At 35.9% G+C, this 18,914-nt stretch overlaps 2 protein-coding genes across 3 annotated transcripts in view; one reads left to right on the top strand and one right to left on the bottom strand.

Annotated features, from left to right (window-relative positions):
- LOC113424465 (cilia- and flagella-associated protein 47) overlaps window positions 1-18,914 on the bottom strand; it is an 851,958-nt gene that overhangs the window by 193,735 nt on the left and 639,309 nt on the right. The window lies entirely within an intron of this gene.
- Window positions 1-18,914, top strand: part of DSCAM (DS cell adhesion molecule) — a 205,701-nt gene that overhangs the window by 117,480 nt on the left and 69,307 nt on the right. For both annotated transcript variants that reach the window (XM_026673964.2, XM_087966873.1), the window contains 6 exons: window positions 1,453-1,693; window positions 4,112-4,258; window positions 5,665-5,820; window positions 11,310-11,443; window positions 13,513-13,666; window positions 18,141-18,258. In XM_026673964.2, coding sequence (XP_026529749.2) covers window positions 1,453-1,693; window positions 4,112-4,258; window positions 5,665-5,820; window positions 11,310-11,443; window positions 13,513-13,666; window positions 18,141-18,258 — 950 coding nt within the window. The remainder of the gene's footprint in view (window positions 1-1,452; window positions 1,694-4,111; window positions 4,259-5,664; window positions 5,821-11,309; window positions 11,444-13,512; window positions 13,667-18,140; window positions 18,259-18,914) is intronic.

The raw sequence follows: 18,914 nt of genomic DNA, 5'->3' as shown, positions 1-18,914 counted from the left end.
AAAAATCCCACAATTAATAAAGAACCCACTGATAAATATATTGGGATCGTTCTGCTGTTGTCCTGAGAGAATCTGTTCAGATTACCACATCCATAAGTAAATTTAAGTGTTGTATTAACTGAAAAATTATACAGTACCATTATAAAAAACATAACATGCTTTTGTAATACTTTTTGTGCCTATGAAAAATAAGAATAGAAACAGAAGAGGTTATCTGAAAATAATTGCCTTTGTATCTAAGACAACAAAATTCACATGGAAAGCTAAGTTATTGTGTTTGTCTAAGATCTCAAATTTCTGTCATCATTTGGGGAGAAAGGTCACTATAATTATTGGCAATTTATAAGAAAATAGGCAGTAGATTTTCATAATATTTAGCTTCTGCTTTGCTATCCATGACATTTTAAGGCATGATATTGAATACTAAAATTCTGTAGTTGTATCTGCAATACCTCATGCAACCGTTACTGTTCCAAGTCAGGTCATTCACATGAAGAGCTCACATAGCTAAACACCTGTGTTGTTGATCATGCCTAAGCAACATCAGACCTGGTCAGTAGGTGGGATGGAGATCACAATGATATCCTAAAACATATAGCATATAGCACATAGCTGGTCCAGGAAGTTGAAAATCATCCTGGAAAAAAAATAATGGCAGTCACTTCCAAATTGTTGCCAAGAAAACAACATAGATATATCCAGATAATCCACATATGTGATGTTTGATCCAAAGGAATTTAAATTAAAATGTAATCTAAATATTTTGGTTAATTTTATAAATGTTTGTGGATTTATTCATTGATAATTGTTTTAAAGGAATGTAAAATCTTTTATAACATTCATAGTAATAGCAATTGTTTTGAAATTAGAAAATGTAACTCTGCTCTCATTTCCTGTTTGGTAAAAAGTGTACTTGATTCAGGGAAAATATTTATTATTTTTATCATCATCAGAAAATTTCCCTGAAATTAGAATCTACACTAGGAAAATAGAATTAATATTTTCACAAATAAGAGGGAAATGGCTGATAATTTAAGATCGGGGGAAAACTGCTATTAACATAAGGGAGCTGAGTGCTCTAATTCAGAGACAGAAGGATTTCTGTCTATAAAAGACAGTTAACCATAAAACTTATGTTTGGACATTTACAGTCTGAGGCTCAAGAATAGATTTTTGCAAGCATAATTGATAATTACAGCTTTAAAGAAAGTTTCACTGTAGTGATTGCTTCAGTTATAAAAAGGGAAAAATATTTCTACTTGCAATATGTCTTCAGAAATGTTGCTATTACATTTTTAATTCAACTTATATTTAACTTTATCATAAACCTGGAGCTCAGCCCAATCTGCTTTAGAAGTACGAACTTTGGGAGAGGAAATTTTTCTCAGCATTTAATTTATTATGGTAATGTTTTATTATGTTGAAAGTGTATACAACATCTGACTTCTTTAGGCGCCAAAGAAGCATTTGCAAAATGGAGTTATTCGTGGTTATCAGATTGGTTACCGGGAATACAGCGCAGGAGGCAATTTCCAGTTCAACATCATCAGTATTGATACGACTGGAGACAGTGAAATTTATACCTTAGATAACCTTAAAAAATTCACACAATATGGCATGGTTGTGCAAGCATGTAATCGAGCTGGAATAGGACCATCTTCTCAAGAAATTATCACTACTACTCTTGAGGATGGTAGGTACTAAACTTGAAAGCACTGTTTTCATCATATTGAGGATGCATAGAATTTATATGTTTATATTTTTAGAAAGTAGGATTATACTTCAGTGTATATGCTATAATCTGGCAGCAGTTATTGGGCAATCTGTTAATGGGAATCATTTTGAGTAGTTAGATCTCTATTCCCCAATTTTGGGATCCTATTTCTCTTTCTTCCCAACTTGCTCCTTAGGGATAATTTGCTCTTGAATATCTATGAAGAAACAGTAGTTTTTAAGTGTACATTTTATTGAATGCAGTATCAGATGTTGTGGTCCTAATTATACTGTACTCCTTGAATGGATTCTTAAATTTGAAGCACTGGGTTTTTTTTATTTCCTCCTTTCCATGTGGGAAATAGAAGGAATCTGAGCATAATCAATATCCTGCTATTACTATACAAAGAATCCTGGGAATTTCTGAATTTTACAAGATGCCCATCAAGCTGAAATCACAAATGAATGGCTCATTTTGCATGAATTTAAAGAGTTTTGTGGAATATACAGTGTTCTCATTCATGGTCCCCCAAGTCAGACTGCAAGAGAGGAAAAGGAGGAACAATGGCTAATCTATCTTGTCCTATCATGATCCTGAGTTAGATTTCCCAGCCATAGAAGAAAATTTATTTAGCTCACATCCTACCTCTGCAGAATAAAGACAGGGATCAGTGTGTGTGTGTGTGTGTGTGTGTGTGTGTGTGTGTGTGTGTGTGTGTGTATTAAAAAGTGTCAGCACAAAGGAACAAAGTAGAGAATGTATTTATAGTTCCTCCACCTACTATATTTAATATTTGTGAAGGAGGGGAATAATGTACGTACTCTGGAATTTCCAGTATCTTGCCTTGCTGAGGTACAAGGCAAAGCAAGAAAAGGTGCATTAGCTTTTAATAAGAACTCTCTTAAGAAAGACTAAAAGTATCTTGTACCTCAGCTTTCTCTGATTGAGAATTATGGAAGAGGAACTCAACTGAAAAACACTGTTTGGAAAAGGCATTTATGAATATTTATGGGTTTCTTCCCCAAACCCCAAAAACTTTAACCTTAGACTGTCTACTATTGACCTCACCCCTTTCCTAAGAGGTCTGTAGGGGGCGTGCATAAGCGCACCAACGTGCCTACCGTCCCTGTCCTATTGTTTCTCTTATTCTTTTATTTTTCTTATATGTAACCATTTCATGTATTCACAACTATGTATACATTTATACTTATTATCTTGTAAACAATTGGCAAATCAAATAAATAAATAAAATAAATAAATAAATAAATATATGTTCTAAGACTTATTGAGATCTAGTTGTTCAGAGCTGCAGAAGAGAGCCCTCTTGTGGCTATATTCCATCAACAAAGAAAAGTGTGAAAAAGAATGTACTATTATTAGATTCTTGTGAGGGACATTCTCAAAGGTTTATGTGATTAGTGCACTCTTAAAATAATTACCAAGAAATATCATCTGAAATAAAATTCTTATATTCTTATAGAGGCACAGGTGAGTGTGTGAATAATGTTTATATTTTGATGTTATTTAAATATCTTTAAAGAGTGCACCATTTTCAAATTGTCTACCTGTTTGCAAATCAATCTAATACGGTTAAGAGAGATTCTTGATGGTCTGTCTGTCACTACTATTTAGAGTTCAGCAAGTCAAACAGATTATTTTAGGTTGCAAAGATTTACAGGCCTTGGCTTTGTTCCAGCTGAGATATTATGTGTGTGTGTGTGTGTGTGTGTGTGTGTGTGTGTGTACACATACATATATGTAGCAGGGATTCCCTATTGTTGACTCTGAAAAAAGAGAAAAAAACACCAGCTTCTCATGAATTTTATTCATAGCTTTTAGTGATGAAAGTCCTAAGCTTTTGTTTTTGATAGCTTTGAGCTCTTTTTGTTTGCTGTTATAGAAAATTGTATAGTTCATTTTAATAGTTAAAACATTGGTGATATTTTATTTTCTTGGTCTTGATCAATTTGAAGTAGTTATTGAAATATTATTTAAACATTAAAGAACACTAGTTGGGGAATCTGGCTTTCCAAAATTATCCACTCTGTATGTAGAAAAACAAAATGTCAACAAGAAAATAGCATCTCTTAGTGATTGCATATTAGAAGGTTAACTATAATTTGAGTTATGCTTCTGAACATAACTGGATTAACTTCCTTCTCTGATATTTTATTTTATTTTTGTATACATGTTTCTATCCTACCCTAATTCATGGCATTTAAGGTAACAAGAGTTACAGAGTGCGCCATTTTCAAATTGTCTACATTATGTTACAAGAACATTCTAAAAATAATCTTATCACTCTCCTGAAAGGCTTATTGAAGAAATGTCAAAGTTAATTTGTGCATACTATTTTTATAGCATTCATAGTCAAAACCTATTACTGTCAAATTTCAGTTCCTAGTTCTCCTCCGGAGAATGTTCAAGCCATTGCTACATCACCAGAAACCATCTCTATCACCTGGTCCACACTGGCAAAGGATGCCCTCAATGGAATTCTACAGGGATTTAGGGTCATATACTGGGCTAATCTTCTGGATGGAGGTAAGTATTCTTTCTCCTCAAAATCAGTACTTTTCTGGGTTGCATGTAATGCTTTCTTCCCTTTTCTATGACAGAGTCAGCTTGTCCTTTGTTTCTGTTAATCATTGAATCTTTTAGGAATTGAAAATTATTTCATATATTGTATTATTCAATTGACACTATAATGTGCACTCTCACTTCCAAACAAAGATAGATAGATAGATAGATAGATAGATAGATAGATAGATAGATAGATAGATAGATAGATAGATAATTTTTGCGTAGCACTTTCCCTTTGCAGGGATGTGTTTCTATGGATTGGCAAAATGCCAGTGTTAAAAATCCTGATACAGCTATATTGTATACATACAATTATATCTAGATTGCATTTTTGCAGTATCTAAAATGTGCCTAGGTAGATAGAGACTGATAATTTCAAAATGGAGAACAGAATAATTAAGAACTCTTAACATACAGTTCCATTTCTGCACATTCTGAAATTTGGGGGGAAATTCAAATGAGTAGAGTACTAGAAACATCTCTGATATTTTATAATGCTACCCAACCGTAGGAGTATCTAATAAATCATTGATTAACAAAGTTAAGTGAAACTTGCTAGCAACAAATATCCTCTTTTAGCAATTGCTGATAAGAATCATCTTTTGTTGGTTATGATACTTATTAGAAATGGAAGGTGTGACTTAAACTACAATACTCATTTTGTTCACCATATTGAACTCAGAGATTGAATTCCTATAACTTATAAAGGGTATACTTTAAATAAATTGTGAAGAGAAGGTTCCCCATTGTCAAGAAAAACCTCTGTAGGGTGACTATCCAGGAAGGCGATCTCGGTTTTGTCTGGGAAGAGTGCTATCTACACACCATTATTCTTGGTTAATTAATCAAGTTATATATCTTAATATATATTTTAAGTTGAAATTGCTCTTTCTACTAGAACAGGACAAAATGAAAGGGTTCACTGGATCCAAAACGTTTGATTTCCCACAAAAAAAAACAAGATCTGTTTTGTCTCTTACATCAATCTGCTTTGCAACAAAAAAGATCTCTATAACCATTTTCTCTATAACCACATGTATTTTCAGGAATTAACAACAAATGAACATCATTTCCTAATCCAAATATCTTAATAGTGTACTTAGTGTACTTAAACAATAAACAGTGGAGGAAAAGGGCACATTCGGAGTTTCAAAGTATTTGACATTATTTTCTATCCACAAGACAATCACAATGTTTTGATTAAATGCATAGCATGGAAATTTAATATGTTCATTTAATAAACATAATAAACTTAGTTCCTATGGTGATCACAAGTTTAACTGGCCTGTTCTCATAGCAATATAACTACCACTTATTTGGAGAAAAATGCTACTGTCACTAACTCAAATTAATTTTTGGTTCTATAGAGCTGGGAGAAATTAAAAATGTCACTACGGTACAACCATCATTAGAGCTTGATGGTTTGGAAAAATATACCAACTATAGCATCCAGGTGTTGGCATTCACACGAGCTGGAGATGGGGTCAGGAGTGAACAGATTTTCACACGGACAAAGGAGGATGGTAAGACCCAAAATATACTTTGTAGAAATGGAATGCTACTGTTAGATTTTGCTCAGGTTGTCACTTACCTCTGTAAAAGCACCTTCAGTGAAATGATGACTATGACAATAATCATGGAAACTTAGACATTTCTCTGTGGCCTGCTATGAACTACATCTTTAGGTGAGGGCAGGATTGCCTCCTTAGAGCAATCTATCAGAGTTTGTCATCATTTCTCCCCATTGACCAACTGCCCAGGATGATGGATGTTGCCATAAAGATAGAGAGGGAACTTCCCGTAGCTCATTATAAACTACTAATTTGTGACCTTTGTTTATGGCACATTCTATCTTAATCTTAGGGGCTAATTTGTTATGAAGGTTTGGGAATAAATCTTCCTCTGATGTTTTTGAACTTAGATGTGCTTTGAATGAATCACAGTAATACATTCAGTGGGCATTGCCTCTGGAAATCCTGTGCTTTGGGCACATAGATTCTTTTCCTCATGAAATGGTAAAAAGATAAATATAATCTGTATTTTTATGCAATAAATACAAATCCAGGAGATAAGGAAGAGTAGCAATATAGTACGTGTTTATGTTTCTTATATTTTCAGTCTTGTCTTTAAAAAATCATAATTAACTCTGTCTGTTTACATAAAATTAATTTTTGACTGTGATAACAATAAAAAGACTAATTTTAATATTTGCATTTTTGCTCATTCTTTATTGAAATCAGGGAAAAATCATTTCCATTTACAGTATAGTGAATGTTGCAGCAAAAGAAATATGTTGGGTTTTTTAATATTCATTTATTCCATTTGCTAAGGTTTCTTTTAAACTATAAATAGAATTATTTATTTATGGAGTTATTTATAGAATTATTTTTCCATCTAAGGATTTATTTCACTGAGCATTAAAATTTAAACGCAGTCATTTTATCTCCATCTAGGCTTAAATTGCATTTTCACAGGCTGTTGTATGTTGTCAACATGGGAGTTGAGTTATTGCATTCATTAGAAATAGTACATTGTAAAACCTTAATTAAAACAATGAATCTGTGTCCTTTAATAGACAGATCCATTCAACTAGATCCATAGCTGCTACAAAATAGTTTAGAATATAGTACTAGTTTGGACTAAAGAAATCTTTTTTCTTCCTATTTGATGAAACATGGTTTAGCATTTTATTTATGTATACTGTATGTATATGCTACATGTATGTACGTATGTATCCTCTGAAAGTGAAGTGGCAGAATCTAAATTTGATAAGTGTATGTCTGCATGTATGTGTGTGTGTACTCTAAGCCAGCGGTTGGCAACTGATGGTCCGCGGCCCACTGGTGGGCCGTGAGAAAATTTTGGTGGGAATTTTGGTGGACCGCAGAGAAATCTCACCCCCAGAGCACCCCCCCAAAGCAATTAATCCAGGCTGCACAGAAACACAAGGCTGCACAGCCCACATGGCCCACAGGAACCCTCCCCGCCCACTCACTTCTTACCCAGGTAAACTTGCCTGCTAAATTTCTATTTTTCCTTTTTCCGACCATCATCTGTTCTGCTGTACCGGGAGATTTAGATTAGTTAGGAGCAGGAAATGGTTGGATTTCTTGCTTTCTAGCTAGTCTTTAGATCTTTGGCTCTGCTTTTAAGTACAGCCGAACCTCCCTTAGGACTGAAGGTTTGCTTGCAAGCAAATTCAGTGCAGACTCACGGCAAGCAAATTTGAGAGACTGAGCTAGCCAATGACAGATAGATAGATCACTGAATGATTCTGTGAGCAACTCAATCTTCCTGCTTTGCCTGATATTGGGTAAAAGTTGCTCTTTTTATATAAAAAAAAATCAACATTTACATACATGGTGTGTTGTGAGTTAATTTTGTGAGTTTGCTTGCAAGCAAATTTTATGTGACAGACTGAGCTAGCTGATGGCAGATAGATAGATCTCTGAATGAATCTGTGATTCTGTGAGCAACTCAATCTGCCTGCCTGCTTTGCCTGATTTAAAAGTTGCTCTTTTTTTATAAAAAATTCAATATTTATATAAATATTTATAATATTTACATACAAGCCATGCCCAGCCAGTCACAGGACCACCAAGCCACACCCACAAATTACGCCACAGCCACAGAACCAGTTTGTGGTCCCTGGGATCTAAAATTATGAGTTTGGTGGTCACTGAGGTCCAAAAGGTTGGTGACCCCTGTTCTAAGCCAGAGGTCACCAACCGGTGGGCCATGGCCCACTGGTGGTCCACACGAAAATTTTGGTGGTCCACAGAGAAATGTCACATCCAGAGCACCCCTCAAAGCAATTAATCCAGGCTGTGCAGGAACACAAGGCTGTGCCGCCCACATGGGCCACGGGAACCCTTCCAGCCCACTTACTCCTTACCTGGCAAACTTGCCTGCTAAGTTGCTATTTTTCCTTTTTCCAACCATCATATGTTCTGCTGTGCAGGAGATTTAGATTAGCTAGAAAGCAGGAAATCGTTGGATCTTCAGCTCTGCTTTTAAACTGAGCCGAACTTTTCTTAGGACTAAGCTTCTATTTGTCAGGGCGGACTGAGGTAGCCGATGGCAGATAGATAGATCTCTGAATGAATCTGTGATTCTGTGAGCAACTCAATCTGCCTGCCTGCTTTGCCTGATTTTGGGTACAAGTTACTTTTTTAATAAAAAATTCAATATTTACATAAATATTTATAATATTTACATACAAGCCATGTCCAACCAGTCACATGACCACTAAGCCACACCCACAAATTAGGCCACGTCCAAGAATTGGTTCCCACTTCTGCCTCTGTGTGTTTATGTGTGTGTGTGTGTGTGAGTGAGAGAGAGAGAGAGATATCAAGATCTGATCTAACCTCTCTCCCTCTCTCCCACCAACGTCAGCACAGTCAAAATTCATATTAGTGGTCCCCGGGATTTAAAATTATGAGTTTGGTGGTCCCTGAGGTCCAAAAGGTTGGCGACCCCTGTTCTAAGCACACTACGCACTCAGTACCTTATCAACAGGTATTTCAGTCCAAAAACACCAGTATGCAGTAGCAGCTCTTCCAATTTCACTGAATTGGCTACTTATGCACAATGAGAATCAATGGGCAGAGTTATTCTCACTGTAGGAAACAATGGATTCTATCCTACGTGGTTTAGAATGATAGGGTTTCTGGATTTTATACAGTATTTTAGCCATACTCACTTTGCCTCCTCCCATGTCTAACTCTTTCCTTCTATTCTATCCCCTCTCCTTCTAGTTAATCATTAGCGGCTCATTTAAATATTAACTTACAGACAAGACAAAGTTTAAGACAAAGAACAATTATATTCTGCTTCTAACATATTTCCTGCGTCCTGCAACTTAACAATATGAGTCTTCCTGACTTGATTCCCTAAATTGAATCAGCTTCCCTGAAAGAAATTATGTGTGTCTGTCAGTGTGTGTGTATGTTTGTGTGTTATAGAGAGATACTAAGACTTCAGGGCATAATGGAACCACAATTTTTAGTTTTTTTTAACTGAGATTTGATAATGTTTGCAATATTTGATAAATGATACTACATTAGCTCCCCTTCCATTTCCAACTATATTGAAAAATGCTCACTGTGCTGTTGGAAAAAATTATCCTTCTGGGTTCAGTTCCAAGTGGGAAAAAAGACACTGGAAACATGGAGGTTGTTTGGAAAGATGGTTTAATGGTGGACAGGACCACATGGCTTGGAGCTCCAAAGTGAAAAGGATGATCACATGCTTCAAAGTGAAAAGAGAAGAGAGGGCCAAGATGCTGAGAGACCCTTATATACCCTCTGTTGGGCCCCACCTTAAGAAAGGTGTAAGAAAGGTATCTCATTGGCTGTCAGACTCCCAGGGGCAGGGGTCTTAACTAACTTTGCAGACTTTGTCTGGACCACATGGCTTCACCTGAGTGTTGACTGATACAATCTTCCCAGACCAGGTGTTGAGAAGGGTAGAGACCTTTCTTATATAGAATACTCTGGCCTAGGCCTTAATGGCCCATTAGCAAAGGGGGAGGGCTGAGTTTCTGCCTCTCTGAGGTGAGTTTCTGCTTCTTGGTTTCTACTCTTTTTAGGGGAAATATTCTGCCTTTTTCCCCAGGAATTCATTTTTCTAGGAGAGGGTGCTAATTTCCTACAGTGCTTTAGGTGGGATCTAGCAACTGCATTTATCATTATAACTTTTCCTTCTTGGTGGAATATGCTTCCACCCATGTAGGCCAGGGCCCCCAACTGTTATTTCTCCTCTTTGTTTCGGTCTCCCAAGTCAGTGATCCCCAACCTTTTTTATGCCGCGGCCCGGTGCCGGCATCAGCTGGGCGCTGCGGCCGGCATCAGCTGGGCGCCGCCATCTTTTTGATGAAAAAGTGCTTCCGGTGACCTCACGGAAGCACTTTTCATCAAAAGATGGAGGCACCAGCGCTCTGGTGAGCTTTTCCGGGTAGAAATGGCTTTCTACCCGGAAAAGCTCATCACAGCTTCACCGCCGCCATCTTTTTGATGAAAAAGTGCTTCCGGTGAGCTTTCTACCCGGAAAAGCTCACCGGGCACTTTCATCAAAAAGAATGGCGGCACTCTTTCAGCGGACCCGGTATGACTTGTTCTGCGGACGGTGCAGTCCGTGGACCAGTGGTTGGGGACCCCTGTCCCAAGTGACTTCCATAAGCCACTAAAAAACAAAGGGATTCTCCAATTAAAGTGGAACACTTTTTGAAGCCTTATGCATCCTGACTTTTAGAGATTATCTCAAATGGTGCAAATTTCTCTCATCTTCTTCATGATAAAAGTATTTGCATCACTTGCAAAACACCATTTTAAATTTCAAGAGGCAAACCTTACATTATTTCAGGACTCTTTGATCATTTCCTAAAATTAATGCCATGGTTATGGAAATTAAGAAAACCATTCGAAAAATATTTCCATTTCCTTCTAGGCAATAAGAGATATCTAAGCTCAGAAAACATTCAGCATACTGCTGAGGTTTACAAAACTGAAACCCTCAACTTGCACTGGCACTATTATACAGAGGTTTAAAAATTATCACAGGTATTGAAGCAGCTTCTGACAATATTTTGTTTGGCTCTTCTCCTGTCCAAGGTGGGCTGGAAGTGAATGACAGCCACGTTGGGAAAAAAGGAAATTCTGCACTATAGGTCTGGATGGTTCACAGTCACCCCACCACACAGAGGAGCTCCATTTTCCAAAGTGACTTTGGGTTGGTCCATCTCTCTCAACCTAGCCTATCTCGCAGGCTTATTCTTGTTGTGAAGAGATATAGATCTCTGCCATCTCCAATATGGTTGCAGTGGCTGATCAAAAAAATGCATCCTAACATTGGCTATGATATTACAGGATACGCAGCAAGGCAGCTGAAAAAATTCACACTTGTCTATTGGTTGTTGCAAGAATTTGTCTTGAGATTTGCTACACTTTGCACATTCATACGCACTGAATTATTTCTCCAACTTCAACAACCGCATATGTTGTTCTTATAGTTCCAGGTCCTCCTGCTGGAGTTAAAGCAGCTGCAGCATCAGCTTCTACTGTGTTTGTATCTTGGCTGCCTCCCATCAAATTAAATGGTGTCATCCGAAAATATACTGTATTCTGCTCTCATCCATATCCCACAGTAAGTTAACCATTAGGTCACATGACCAAACTTATTGATTTGTATTCCATTGATTATTTAGAGTTCGTTTGGATTTTGGTAGCAGGAGGCACATTGCAACCCATCAAATATTTGCTAAATTGGAGTCTGGAGTGTGTGTGTGTATGTATGTGTGTGTGTGTGTGTGCATATGTATGTATGTATGTATGTATGTATGCGTGTGTATATAGTTTTTTATTAATTTATAATATGACATACAAAGAGAATACAAAAGTAAATATTAGGGAAATTAGAGAAGGAAAAGGGGAAGAAAAGAAAAAAGAAAAAAAGGCATTGACTTCCGACTCCTTTGGTGTGGTAAAATAAGGCATTAACATCCACCCTCAACTTTTTACTTTTTCATAATAATATAAACTAGCCATTTCTATAACAACATAGAGTCTAGAATGTATTTGCATTGTCTAGGAGTAAGTCCCATTTACCTCATTAGATAATGAGAACCCAAATTACATCAAAGGATTCTGTTTTTGAATTAAATCTATTCAGATTAAATCAATTAAAATAATTTAATTTACTATTTAAATTAAAATTATGTATGGTTAATTAGACTGAAATTGAACTGTCTGTTTGTTTTACAATCCTAATTTACTGCAGATTTATTATGACTGTGTTTTTGACAGAGTTATCTTCACTATGTTTTTGAAGTTTGAAATCTTAAGGCGGTGATTGTCCTGCTTCAAAATGGCCACTAGGTGACACTACTATCCCTATTTAATATTGGTCTCTCTCTGTACAATATGTTACATTTTGCTGGAGCTGGATTATTATTATAAAGAAGTTAGCCACTATTGAATACTTTCAATAGCTGAATACTGTATAGTTTCCAAACTAATATTCTAATAAGCTATTTCCATTTTTGGCTGCAAGAGCTTTTGTAGAACTTTCAATATTATGAACCACTTTCAACATAATCTTTGTTGGATGCTTTTATCCACTTTATTCATGGGTACAGGTAGTCCTTGAACTGCAACTGTTCATTTAGTGGCCATTCAAAGTTACAATGGCACTGAGAAAACTGGCTTATAACCATTTTTCACACTTACAATCATTACTGCATCCCTATGGTCACCTGATCAAAATTCAGATGCTCGGCAGCTGACTCATAGTTATGACAGTTGCAATGTTCTGGGGTCATGTGATCGCCTTTTGCGACCTTCTGATGAGCAAAGTCAATGGGGAAGCTGGATTCACTTAACAACCAGGTTACATCTTAACATCTGCAATGATTCATTTAACAATTGTGGCAAGCAAGGTTGAAAAGTGGAGCAAAACTTACTTAACAAATAAGTTAAGTTAATAAGTTAATTAAATTGCTTAACACTGAGCAACAGAAATTTTGGGCTCAATTGTGGCCATAAATTGAGGAATACCTGTACAATTTTTCTAACTTTTCAATATTTTATCTGCATTAATTGCTGCTCTGTTTAATTCTCTAGTTCAATTATGTATGGAAAAAATGCAGTATTTTTATTTTATTTTTCTTTAAAAAAAATATCTAAGTAATCCTGGAGATTTCTCTCAAGACCTTTGTTGATTTGCCAAGATAATGTAATTTTACATAAGGCCAGCAGGGATCGCTGTGACAGAAAACTTTTCTATATGATTTTGATAGCTATGGCATAAAAAATAAAAGACTCAGCTAGTATTATTTTTATTTTGAGTTACAGCAGGTAAATCTGATTGAGACCTATTTCACTGCTGTCTTAACATTTTTCTGACAAGTCACCACACAACTACAATTGATTTTTATTGTCAAAGAAATGGTCTGCAGTGCCAGTATACTGCTCTCATTGAATTTACATTGCTGTTTTTTAAAAATTGACTAAATTTATATACACATATGCCTAGACAGTGATACAAAATAGAATCAAACCATTTTTTAAAAGCTGATTGGTATTAACTTGCTATTGGAAATTCTGCTATCATGCTTTTAATCCTATGTCTGGTTTGAGATGTCAGGTCTTTCTCTTTCTTTCAATATATGTATATTGTTCACTTTTGTTCAGAAATATTTGTCTTTCCTATCACAGGTAATCAGCGAATTTGAAGCTTCTCCTGACTCATTTTCCTACAGAATCCCTAATTTGAGCCGGAATCGACAATACAGTGTCTGGGTTGTGGCTGTTACAGTTGCAGGAAGGGGCAACAGCAGCGAAATTATCACTGTGGAACCATTAGCTAAAGGTGAGGATTCTGCCCTTCGAAATTATACAACGTGAGCTTAGTAGAATTACTGAGTGATAGGGAATGAAAAGTTATTTAGTATCTACTCTAAGGAAGGCAAAATTGTCCATCCATTCACTTTTAGGCCATTTCAAGTTACAACCAAGAGAACTAGATTAAATCATATGGAAGATATACTGTAATGGCAACTTCTGTATCTACCAGTCATGTCTTCCTCATCGGTTATTTTATTCTAAGTAACATTTTATTTATACCAAAGCAAGCAAGGCGGGAGAAAAGTATAGGTACTCCTGGACTTACTTCCTTGACTTACAACCACAAAATTTATGTTGCTAGTTTATGTTGCTAAGTGAGAAATTTGTTAAATGAGTTCCGCCCCATTTTACAAATTGTCTTGTCACATTTGTTAACTGAATCAATGCAGTTGTTAAGTTAGTAACATGGCTGTTGTGAATCTGTTTTCCCCATTGTCTTTGCTTGTTAAGAAGGTTGCAAAAGGTGATCACATGACCCCACGACACTGCAACCATTATAAATGTGAGTCAGTTGTCAAGCATCCAAATATAAATCACACGACCATGGGGATGCTGAATGGTCATAAGTGTGAAAAATTGTCATGTCACTTTTTCAATGTTGTAACTTTGAATGAACTGTACAGAAACAAGAATCAGGAAAGCACTAGATAGCAGACATGATGGCTACATAAGTGTTTAAAACTCTAAAAGTTTAATATTCCAGGTCTTTGGCTGAAGTGTGAATAGTAATCCTTAAACACATCATGCTGTAAATAGAAATCTGATAGTCTTATTGCTAAAAAAACCTTTATAGGGCAAAGAACTATTAGTAATGCATGGCATAGGACAGAGAAACACTAACTCTATTTTTAAGAAAAAGGATGTGTTTAATCTCCACATTTACATAGATACTTTCGATTATTAAGTGGCAAATCTGAATTAATTGGTGAGTCATCTATTTCCTGTGCTTCATTAATATCTCCTAGAGGTTTAACATGATGTTATTAGCTAGGTTTCATTCACTTCTATTCCTTTTGATCAACCAAACTAATTTTGTATATAGTATTTTACTTTTTGGTTTGTTTGTGTGTGTTTTTGTATATTTTGTGCATTTTATTGCATATTTGAGTTTGTGTTTTGTATTTTAACTTTATTTGTTAGCACAATTCTCCTAAGAAGTAGACATGTTTCTTGAACAGGCTATAATCACAATTTTAGGATCATCATGTATATTGAATTCTTTATTGGCCAAGTGTGATTATGGACACATACAAGGAATTTATTTCCAGTGCATAAGCTCTCAGTATACATACAAGTGATAATCATGATCTACAATCATCATAAATCATAGATACAATACTCAGTGATAGTCATAGGATACTAAAGCAATCAACATAAATCATAATAGGATATTAAATAAAAGTAATTAAAATAATTCATGAGATACAAAAACAAGTTATAATCATAAGAATCTAAATAAATAGGTAATAGGACAAGTGAGAAAGAATAATAAGTAATATAGCCCTATTAGGTGGTTTAACATCTCAAGGCAAAGAAAGCATTGTGGGAATCATTTGGGTAATGGGGTGATAGCATGGAGGAAAAACTGTCTTTGTGTCTGTTTGTTTTGGTGTGCAATGCCCTACTAAACCTTTATCTTCTTGAGGGAAGAAGTTGAAACCTTCTTTTCCTCCTGTTATATGTCCAGAATGAAATAATCTTCACTGCATTATTTGTTCCAGAAGCACTAGTTAGTAATGAATTTCTTTGACATACTATTTAGATAAAATAACCAATGAGATTAAATATTCCACTTATTTTTTTATTTTGTTTTTGTGATGCTGGTCTAAACTATTTAAATCAGAGTCTTGCTGTATTATCCGCTCTTGATTATGAGCTGTTGTTTCTACTTAATATATTTGGCTGAAAAAAATGCTGTGGTAGCTTATAATTGTAATCAACAGTTTAAATATTCTTGGTTATTGATATACTAAAAGATGAGCAGTGTCACCATCATCATAAAATTTGCAGACCCATCACCATCCAAAAATTATTAATAGGTATGACAATAATAATGATAGGTGTCAATGAACTAATTGTCACCAAACCATCTCTAGAATTGCTCATTCATGACCAAGTTCTAAAATTCTATTAAAAAGAGTGCAAGTATAATTTCTGAAGGAAGTTGAATAAAATAAAATAAAGCATAACATTGGAACCACAATTGAAAAGCAATGCCTCTTCATTTCACGGAAACAGGGAACAACCAACAGCTTCTCCTGTGATGAATGTACTAGGCAGGACAATTCTGACTGGACAAGGTAGTCCTGCAGATGATTTGAAATCATGATGTATATCACCTTATATATCATAACTGGCATTTTGAGTTGACCCAGAAACCTATTGGCAATTAGTACAGTGGCAGGTATTATGTGCTTCTCATAATCAATATCTGCCAGTAAACAGGTCACTGCATTCCAGACCAACTACAGTTTTTGACTGGTTGAGGCAGCTCCACATTGCAGTAGACCAAATGAAGATGAGGTACTGTCATAAATCCTTGTGTAGCTAGATGAAATTGCAGCTGGTGCATTAGTTCTGGAGAAAGGAGCTTATGACTATGGTTTGCACAATGCCATCTAATAACAATTGTGAATATAGAAGGACCCTCAGTTCATTGACCGGCTCTTGTTAAGAGTAGGGCCTCTCCTTCCAGTCTCCAACTCTCATGAGCAATCTGGAAGAATGCCATGGTTGATTTTACCTAAAACTTGTGGGAGGTCTAGTAGGGTCCAAAGGGATGCACTATCCTCATCCAGATCCCCCCAGAGGTTATTCAGCGGTGTGATCAAGCCCTTTTGCACCCCTTAATATGTGAGGCCTTGCCAGGTATGAACAATCAGACCCACATATGCAGAGTTCAGCCGAACCACTTTATTGTGTTCTGCTTAGAATTCAGGAATCTTCCCCAGTCTGGCAACTACTCCTGAGAACAATTAGATAAGACTTCAAGAACTTAAAGGGGTGGGGGGAGGTGTCAACAGTAGCCTTGTACAGTTGTGGGGTGATTCCAGGGTAGCTCCATGCTCAATCCCTCCTTCTTGCCAGGCTTGGCATTTTCAACATGTCTAGATTAGACAAGCTTGATGAAAAATTATTTAGTTTCTGCAAAAATGGCAGCATGTTTAGCCAAGGACACGGAATGGGAAGCAGAAATGCAGGTTAGAGTCCCAAAGTACACCCAACCTTTTCATATATTGCAACTCATGTTTAGTGTGAGACATTTTTATTGCTTGCTGTTGAATGAAACAGATTATTCCAGTATCATTTTGTGAAATTATTTACATTAACGAAATCTTTGAAATATTAGCTGTGCTATGCTTTATTTTACCTATGCTTTATTTTATTTGCTTTGTGTGCTGCTTATTGATGGATAATATCTAAGTTATCTGAAATATCTAGAGAAAGAAAGAAAACCTCTAGGTGCAGAATATGTTCCAGAGTTCTTCCTCAAGTATGCTCTTAAACAAGTTTCAGCCTACCTGAACACAGCAATATGTTAATTTATTCAGTTAAAATACATAAGCAAACTTGTGAGCCTGAAGGAATTCTTCCATCTCTTTCACAGAATAGATAGTTCCCACTTTCCTTTCAAAGTGATGCTTGGACTTAAGCTCTGTGAACCACTGTGACATCTACAGTGATGGGAATCACATTCATCTCTTGTCAGCTACTGTTTTATAAAAAGAAGTTTCTAGAAATTGTTTTAAGTATTCAGGTTTGAATTTGGCCATTCAGACTCCTACTTGAAAGTTATATCTGCTCCATTTTCTATCCCTTTCCCTTTCCTCCTCCATTTGTGCATGCCATTTTTTTATTGGTTCACTTCATTTCATCCTTCCAGGTTCCCATCAAAGAAACAAAGAAGATATAAAAATTCAAGGGTCGTATACAAGTTTGTTCGCCCCAGTTCTCCAATGAATACTTTTTAAAAATGCAATTTCTGAAAATCTATGGCACCCCCCAAACTATCTCTTTATATCTTTCTTTTTCTGGGAAAGATATGCATTAACTCATTTCAAGTTTTTCCTACAAAAAAGTTCTAGGAATTAGGCATGATGACTGCACATGAAAAGATAACTTACAGCATACTAAATAGTAGTTTTGAACGTGTTTAGTGTTTTCCTCCAGTGCAAGCAAGAAAGCAATAACATGATGTTTATTCTTATTCATTACTATCATGAGGATCATTGTTTTGCAGCCATCTTTTCAGCAGATGTTAAATTATACTGTGCTCCACTAAGCAACTAGTAAAGTGAATTGAAATAAATTAATCTATGTAAGCAAAGGAAGACATTTTATAATCATTGTAATCCTCCTCTTCCACCTCCTGTTTTTCTCCTCTCAAGAAAGGGATGCCATATTCTGCATTTTAGCCCATTTTCCCCTTCATTTCTTAGCTCCAGCCAGAATTTTGACATTCAGTGGCACAGTAACAACCCCATGGATGAAGGATATTATTCTCCCTTGTAAAGCTGTTGGAGATCCTGTACCTACCGTTAAATGGATGAAAGAAAGGTAACCAACAACTATGTGTGCAGTGCAAATGAAGGTTGTTATGTCATTGGGTGTGTGAAAAAAGGAAAAGAGGGATTGTAATTAGGCCAATACATGCTTTGAAAGTGATTCAGAAGAAAAACATCTCATATGAATATGAGTACAAAACTTCTCTGTGTTTCATTAAAATAACCTATTTCCTTTCAAGTTTTGCATGAGCCAGAAAAACAAGATATAGATGCTTTAAGAGTTGCATTAATTTTAATGAATGAACTGCTAAAAGAAGCAGTATATATTTTTTTCAAATGCCTCCCCCTCCAAAACCTCAGAAAAGACAGGTGCAACAGCAAAATAGGCTAGTGCTTACACAAAGTCCAAAGTACTGTACATCTTCTGAGTTATTTTGAGACTCCTTGTTAATCAACTCCCAGTCATTCTTAATCATAGACATGATTAATCCATAATATGCCCACTCTGGGATTACTTGAACTATTTTCCACCTGTGGATTTAATTTAATTTCAACATATGTAGATACAGGTTCTTTCAAGCAGTTTTAACATTAAGAATACCTATCTTTAATTTATGGTCTGTGTATTTTGCAGATACAATATGATATGTTTTACCTCAAACATATCAAAGAACAACTCCCTGATTAGTGGGTTTCAGCTAATCTTTT

This window comes from Notechis scutatus, chromosome 5, assembly GCF_049901735.1.
Source record: "Notechis scutatus isolate UNSWTSFEM ecotype Mainland chromosome 5, rNotScu1.2, whole genome shotgun sequence".
NCBI lineage: Eukaryota > Metazoa > Chordata > Lepidosauria > Squamata > Elapidae > Notechis > Notechis scutatus.
The sequence above is the reverse complement of the archived record's forward strand: the minus strand, read 5'-3'. Positions and strand labels throughout refer to the sequence as shown.